This window comes from Monodelphis domestica, chromosome 5 (genome assembly GCF_027887165.1).
Source record: "Monodelphis domestica isolate mMonDom1 chromosome 5, mMonDom1.pri, whole genome shotgun sequence".
Classification (NCBI taxonomy): domain Eukaryota; kingdom Metazoa; phylum Chordata; class Mammalia; order Didelphimorphia; family Didelphidae; genus Monodelphis; species Monodelphis domestica.
In genome coordinates this window covers 127079479-127087486 of record NC_077231.1, presented here as the reverse complement: position 1 = coordinate 127087486, position 8008 = coordinate 127079479, and the positions used below count along the sequence as shown (strand labels likewise).

The 8008-nt window shown below is 33.3% G+C and overlaps 1 protein-coding gene across 1 annotated transcript in view; it reads left to right on the top strand.

The window, feature by feature from the left end:
• SLC15A5 (solute carrier family 15 member 5) overlaps window positions 1-8008 on the top strand; it is a 146416-nt gene that overhangs the window by 50152 nt on the left and 88256 nt on the right. Inside the window, exon 4 of the mRNA XM_056800650.1 lies at window positions 1645-1865. Within this exon, the coding sequence (XP_056656628.1) occupies window positions 1645-1865 (221 nt within the window). The remainder of the gene's footprint in view (window positions 1-1644; window positions 1866-8008) is intronic.

The following is an 8008-nucleotide window of genomic DNA, read 5'->3' as shown; positions in this document are numbered from 1 at the left end:
GGTAAAACACAAAAGTAGGTCTGGTGATAACAAATCCTTCTCCTTTCAGGAATTCTCCTGAAACACTTCCCCACAGGCTAAACATACTTCACAGAGGCCACCAAAGAGGCATCACTATAATCATTCTTGGTCACTACCAATTTGGACCAGATTTGATTCAGTGACTTGGAGGTGAAAGGCTCCATATCCAATTACCAGGCCTCCATGCTTCCCCAATTAATCAAAGGTTGACATAATAGATCCATTACCATGCTTAAAGAAAAGACCTGATCAAATCAAATCACTTTACAGCTGCAAAGAGAAATATTAATAAATATTCTTCATTCAAACTTCATGACTAAATAGTCCATGGCACTTTAAAAATGAGCTGCGCAGAACACATTTTTCCCTAAATGTTGGTCTATTTTACATTACAAAAAAATTGAACTTCATAATAATGATGATGACAATCATGATTATACTTTGAATTTGTATAGCACCTTTCTAAATTACTCAAAGTCCTTTCTACACTCCTACTTATCCTGGAAATGTCCATGCCAAGCACTTATATAATTTATTGGATGAGTTTCTGTGATCAAAATCTAGTTAGGCAAGGAAAGTTCCCCCAAATCCACAGTGATCAAGATTAGATAGACAAAATAATTACAGAACAAGGTTTTCTTACCTCTTCTTTACATCAAGAAGTCTAAAACATACCAATAAATGCATAGTAAGGTATTAAAGCACACATGATAAAGCATCAATCAGTATTGATATTCATGATCAGCAAATAATCAGATACAGCTGAAGAAAACAAATTAATCTCATCAACATTTTTGGTGAGCTATATATATTTGTTCAAAGTTTACAATTATTTCCAAAATTTAAAGAAAAGAGAGTTTACCTCAGACTCACATTAATGCATAAAGGGAATTTCTATGTCCCTATAGGATAAGAAAGTAGTGGGGAAAAGATCAAAGGAGATGAGTTCAAATTCTATACCTCCTGTTTACTATTCCCTTGATGATAGGCAATTCATTTAATTTCTGAGACCTTACTTATTCCTCTTCAAAATGAGGCAGTTAAACTACAAGACCTCTGAGATCCTTTTTAGCTCTGAATCAATGATCCCAAATAAAGGGAAAAAATCCAATCTTATTAACATAATTGTTTAAGAAATGACTATCTTTCATAAATTTAATACATCAGATTAGGTAAATGCTCGATATTCTGAGATCTTTTACTTGATACTTTAATTTGTCTCCTCTGTCATTTTTCCTTTCTTTTTAAACTAATTTCCCTTGATCTTATCTTTTCCTTTATTACAATAGTTTCAAAAACTACCTTTATCAGTCACCAATATTATGAGTGTGGAGAAGTCCAAAGCTTCTCCTTTTGAGTTTAACTCTTTGGTCCCTAGCACCTCAAGAACCTTTTTGTCCTTAATGAGTGCAATGCTGAGCTTCTTGACTGACAGTGGGAAGGAAATAATATTCTCAAGGAAGTCAGGGAGATATAATGAAAAGAACACTGGATTTGAAGAAGGATTTGAAGTATTTGTTGTCTCATCTTTCTGGACATCATTTCCTCATCAGTAAAATGTTATAACATAGCAGTCTCATGTTTGTTTGTTGAATAATACATGATGTCTCTTATTATTTGCAGGTGGCTCCCTATTGACAATTTTTGGTGTGTTTTTTAATGCACTGAAAATGAACTGTCTGAAGTATAACCAACTTAGCCCTGAAGTGAGTAGCTGGTTAGATTGGGCTAAGGAAAACAATGGTGGCTGGTACAGTGAACTTCAGGTGGAAAACACAAAATCATTCTTCAGGATTTTTCCTCTCTTTGGTTTTCAGCTTTTATATCGAGTATGCGTTATGCAGGTGAGGAATTTTACAAAAGGTGGTTACATTTTTAAAATGATCTTGTAGTTTGTTTGATGTCAACATCACCCTACATACACAATATCTCAAATTAGAATGTCCCATCATGCAAGAGCTATACTCAGGGTCAAAATTAGAATTGGAAGGGGTCTTAATAAGAAGTCATCTAGGGGGAAGCTGGGTAGCTCAGTGGATTGAGAGCCAGGCCTAGAGATGGGAGGTCCTAGGTTCAAATTTGGCCTCAGACACTTCCCAGCTGTGTGACCCTGGGCAAGTCACTTGACCCACATTGCCTAGTCCTTACCACTCTTCTGCCTTGGAGCCAATACACAGTATTGACTCCAAGACGGAAGGTAAGGGTTTAAAAAAAATAATAATAATAAGTCATCTAGTCCAACCATCTCACTTTATAAATGAAGAAACTGAAACCAAGAGAGATCAAGTGATATCACCTGTAAAAAGGAATTCTTTATTCCTTTTTTTAAAGTAATGGAGGACCTGGAGGTCTTCTTACCATAGAAATGTATAGGATTAACCAGCCCACAGTGACAGAAAGTAGAAACCATAGAGACAGGAAGTAGAAACCATAGAGCCAGGAAGAAAGAACCATAGAGAGAGGAAGTGAGGTAATAAAAAGAGGTCAGCATGAGTTGGTCCTACTGTCAGTTGCTGATAGTGAGGACTGGCAGTTGTGGGAAAGTTGGCTGCTGGGCATGAGTTGGTTGTTGGAGGTTGGTTGCTGGTAGAATGTGTTGAATTGGTGGTTGGCATTTAGTTTCTGGAATATAAAGGTGGGCCTGAGCTTACTGAGGGGGCTTTTTGGCTTTAGCCTTTAGAGGGCTTTTTGGCTTTTGGGTTTGGGGCTTTTGGTTTGGACTGTAGGATTTTTTTTTCTTTCTTGAATTTCTTGGAAGGTGGCTGGTCTTCATTGACAGACCTAATTGGGGTTGGATTAAATACCGATTGGGTTGGTTTGGATTGGGCTGGATTGGGTTGGAACTTTGTGGGGTGGTTGTTATTAGTGGAACTTTTAGGCAGTTATAGATATAGGCAGTTTTAGGTAGTAATTATAGGTAGTTATAGGATAACTAGTCTAGACATTAGGAAATTTTCTTTCCCTATCTCTTTCCTATATTTCTTTCCTTTACTATATTCATTTTACTATATTCTTTTACTATCTCTATTTTAATTAAACTAAATTGTTAATTGTTAAAAGCTGCTAGAAGTTTTCTTTTCTCTGGCTTAAAGGGATAATATTAATTTACAACTCAACTATATTTTCATTAAAACTTAAATTATTAAAAGCTGCTCTCTTATTTTATCAAAACTCGTATGTTAACCCTTACACACCAAAGTCACACAATTAAGCAACAGAGTTGAGATTCAAATTAAGGAACTCAAATTCCAAATCCAAAGTTATTTCCACTGATTGTCTCTTTTGAATTTGTTATTTAAGTTCTGAGATTCAAGTGATAGAGCTAAGATAAAAATTCAACTCCCTTTTTTTCAAACCCAGGGACTTTTATGTTGAACTGTACTGTCTTCCTCTATTGTTTTAAATTCTACCTCTGCCATTTCCTACAAATTTGACCTAAAAAATAACTTTGCTTCATTGGGATTCAGTTTTCTCATTTGTAAAATGAATTTATTAAACTGGATGATTTTTAAGATCTCCTCCAGCTCTAAGTCCTGTGATACTATGCATTCCTCCTATCAATGCCAGATTATGATTTCATAAGTAGAATAGGTGTGATAGGTTAAAACATAATCATAACTGGATAGAATTTTTGCTAGGAGAATCTCAGCATGAAGTACTTTGCTCATTTATACCTGAGAGTAATTCTCAATGGGTGTTCAATATAAGCAATCCTCTAATGAGGCATGAGATTAATTACACATGGAAAATTTAAACCTATAGGCAATTACAAAACCTCTCTTTAACCAAAAGTTTCTTCCTTCTCCCCTAATAGTCTTCTAGAGGTGCTAACAAATAATAATGTTTTTTCTTTTTAGAAAAATAAATTTGTATTGCTAAATCTGTTTTTACATTAAAAAAGTAAAATGACATTTACAGTGCTCTCCATTTCTGCAAGTGTTCTCCACTTCTGCAATGGGAAGTACCTTCTCATTTATCTTCTTTTGGGACTTGACATGGTCATTATACTTTAAGGGGGGTTCATTCTCTATTGTTTGATTGTTCTATCCATTTATACTATTGTGATCATACATGTGATACACACACATGTGATGTGTGTGTGTTTTTCCTGATTCTGCTTATCACATCTATACAGATGTATTCCCATAATTTTCTCTAATCATCTTATTCATCATTTTTATAACTCAATAATATTCAGTTACATACACAATGTATTCAGTCATTTCCCTAACTGATAAGCATCAATTTTGTTTCTTGCCCTTTGCTACTACAAAAATATCACTTTGAATATTTTGATGTGTACAGGTTCTTTGTTTTTGTCTGATTTTTTAGTACATTTCTAATAGTTAAAATTCTAAGTAAAAAGATTCGAATATTTTGTCACTCTTTTCACTTAATTCTGGAATGATTAGATTAATTTATATCATCCCAACGATGAATTTGTGTGCCTATCTTTCCACAACTCCTTCAGCATTGAGTATTCTTATCTTTCCTAATCATTTCTGCTAATTTCTGAGTGTGAAGTGAAATCTCAGAGTCATTTTTATTTGCATTTATTTCATTATTCGTGCTGGATTATTAATAGTTTACAGGAAATAAGATTATCAAAAAATGAACTAAACAATAAAATTAAATTTAAAAACAGGCAAATCAAGAATAAAAATTTATTGGCTTTTCAGTGAGATCTTCATTTTGACCATTGCCAAAGGACTATAAATCACTAAATGAGTGTGAATCTTTGAGTGAATTTGAAGGTTTATGTGCTCCATTTTGGAAAGCAGAGGCAAACAAAAGAGTTGTGCTCTTGAACATTAATTTCTTCCAATTATAATTCCTATAATCCAACTCTACCTTTTCACCCTTTTAAAGATAAGAAAGATGAAACTATGAAATATGAAGGTTACATATTGTATTTATGGCAAAGCCAGGACTAAAACTCAGATTTCATAATCCCATTTCCAAGCCCCTTCCCTATCACCATATGTTTAAGTAGTTTGTAAACCCAACAATTTTTATGGTAAACTGGTTTGTGAGAGAATCAAGTAAATGGAATTTTCTTTTCTCATTAAGCTGCAATTGCCAAAATGATTCAGCACAATTTGAAAAGAAAAAAAAAAGGCTTTACATGAGGAATCTCATCCATGCAAAACAATATCCCTGTGAAAAAAATTTAGAGTATAGAAGTCTAGAGAATTAAAGAAACGAAAGGCTAAAAATATATTTGGATTCTAGTCTTCCCTCTATTCTCCAACAATAATCTGAAAGGAATTTGAGGAAACAATTAGTATATTTCATCCTCATTTTTCAAATAAGAAGAATGAAGCCAAAAGAAGTTGAATAATTTCACAGAAGAGAATTTCAGAAGGAACCTCAGTGACCATCTCAGCTAAATTCTGTTTGGAAAGAAATTCCTCCTTTAATAACAAAGGGCCATCTTACTTATGCTTAAAAATCTCCAATAAAAGAAATCACTTGATTTCTCAAAGAATACTATTCCACTTGGGGAAGTTCTAATTGTTAGGAAGTTTTTCATAACATCATACTTCAATTTCTACCCATTCTCCCACTTCTGCTTTTCTTTGGGACAAACCAAACAAAATTAATTTGTCTTCCATATGATGGTTTTTCAGATAAATTAACATAGCTGTCTCCCATAAGTAGACACACCCATCATTCTTATCTTCTCCCAGCTAAATGTCTCCTATTTGTTCAACCAGTCCTTTCATAAAAATTGAATCAAGATCCTTTACTATCCTGATTGCTGTCTTCTGGACTTTTCCATTTTATTAATGTCCTTCTTAAAATATAGTGCCAAAACACTGGGCACAATATTCCAAATGTGGTCACACCAGGGCAAAGTAACTTTCATCTCCTTATTCCTGGAAACTATCACTCTCTTGACAAAACCCAGTTTACTAGAGGGCTTTTTTGGTTTACTTGTTTTTATTTTTGTTTTTTGTTTGTCTTTATTTTTTGACTGCCATTACACACTGCTGCCTCATGTTGAATTTGAGGTCCATTGAGGTCCCTCAGATTTTTTCAGACAAAATATACGCCTTCTCCATATTGGACTTGCAAAGTTGATTTACTGAACCTAAACATCAGACTTTACATCTTCCTTAAATTCATTCTAATCTCCTAACTTTTTAAGATCCTTATTCTGTCAGTCCAGCATGTGGACTATCCCTCCTTGCTTTCTATCATCTGTAAATCTGATAATCATACCATTCATAAAATTTCATGAAATAATGGATGAAAATGTTAACACAAAGCCAAGCACAGATTTAAGGTCTTTCACTGGACTTTCACTATGACTTTAGCAACTAGCTAACTAGCAACTACCCTTTGATTCTAGCATTCAGTCAAGTACCCAACTTATTCAATTGTATTAACATCGTGTCAGTATTATTTCATTTCCCCACAAGAAAAATCTGAGATATTTTCAAATTATTTGCTAAAATATAAACAACTTACAGCATTCTTCTAATGAAACATTTTAATGACTACATCATAAAAGTAAATAATATTAGCATATTATAATTTGCCCAGGGTAACACCACTACTAAATGCAAAATTTATACTACAAGCCTCTTTGTTCAACATTCTTTTGTTGTTCTAGTTAGTACCCAGAATCGAAGTGGCAAAAGTGATATTAAACAATAGTTGTCAATCTTGATGGAGTTAATATTGGGCAGGTAAGTGGCACATTGAACAGAGTACCAAATCTGGAGTCAGGAAAATCCAAATTCAAATCCAGTCTCAGACACTTCATAGCTGTGTCACCTTGGGAAAGTCATTTAACCCTATCTGCTTCAGTTTGCTTATCTGTAAAATGAGCTGAAGAAGTAAATGGCAAAAGACTAGTATCTTTGCCAAGAAAACCCCAAAAGGAGTGATGAAGAGTCAAACATGGCTAAAAAAGTGAATACAACAAATTATTGGATGAATTTTTTTATCTGAGTTAAATTCACTTGCCTAAATTCTGTATGCCATAAATTAAAATGAATTTTATGAGAATTTTTTGAAGATTTGCCTATGATTATCCATTTAACTAAAGATGTGCAGGAATGTTAACTATCTAAACCAGGAAATCACTAGTTAATAAAAATATTAAGGGAGATATAACCTGGGTCCTCAAATGTTTGGAAATGGAAAGGCAAACTACTTCATGTTCTAGAACATTGGAATGTCTTCAAGTATTATCCCAAAAAAGGTCTATATCTTCTTTCTGAAGACCAGCTTAGGTCAAAATGGAAATGCTATTTACCATAGGTGGGTCACTTGATAATTTATTCTTTGATTTTGGCAATCAATGAAACAAATAAAAAGTTAAAGTGGCCTTCAGATCTTCAGGGGTAAAGGATGCTAAGAATCATGCAATTGTAGAAAAACAACAAATATTTATTTGGTTGTTGCTAGTATAAACTTGAGCTCCTTGTCCAGTGAAAAATGAGAGGACATCCTATTATTACAACTATATCAATATCAGGGAGAGTGGGAAGGCTATTGTAAACACCAAATAACATCATTTTAAAAACAAGTTTATTATAGTTTAACAAATAGGAAATGTGCTTATATACATGGAAGTCATTCCTTAATTAGCTATTTTTATATAGTCTCACCATTGACTTGTTAAGGAAAAAGTCAAAATTAATATGCTATTTGAAGAAAAAAACCTGAAGATAAAGCATAAATTTGAATCAATTCTACCCTAATTTATTTAAATTAGTTGTTGACAAAACTAGAAAATTAGTTTTTTTAAAAAAGAGACATCACTGGTTACCATTTCCTAGAGAAGTTCAACCAATGCAAATCAATTGCCACAATGAAGGGAGCAAAAGAAACTTTAGCCAGAAAACATTTGGTCTCCTTTTGCCAAACAATGTAATATGATGTCAAATGGCAAATACAGTTTAGAATGCAAATTCAATTTTAAAATCTTATAGGGAAGGATTTTAGATTATAACCAATATAATTTCATAAAACA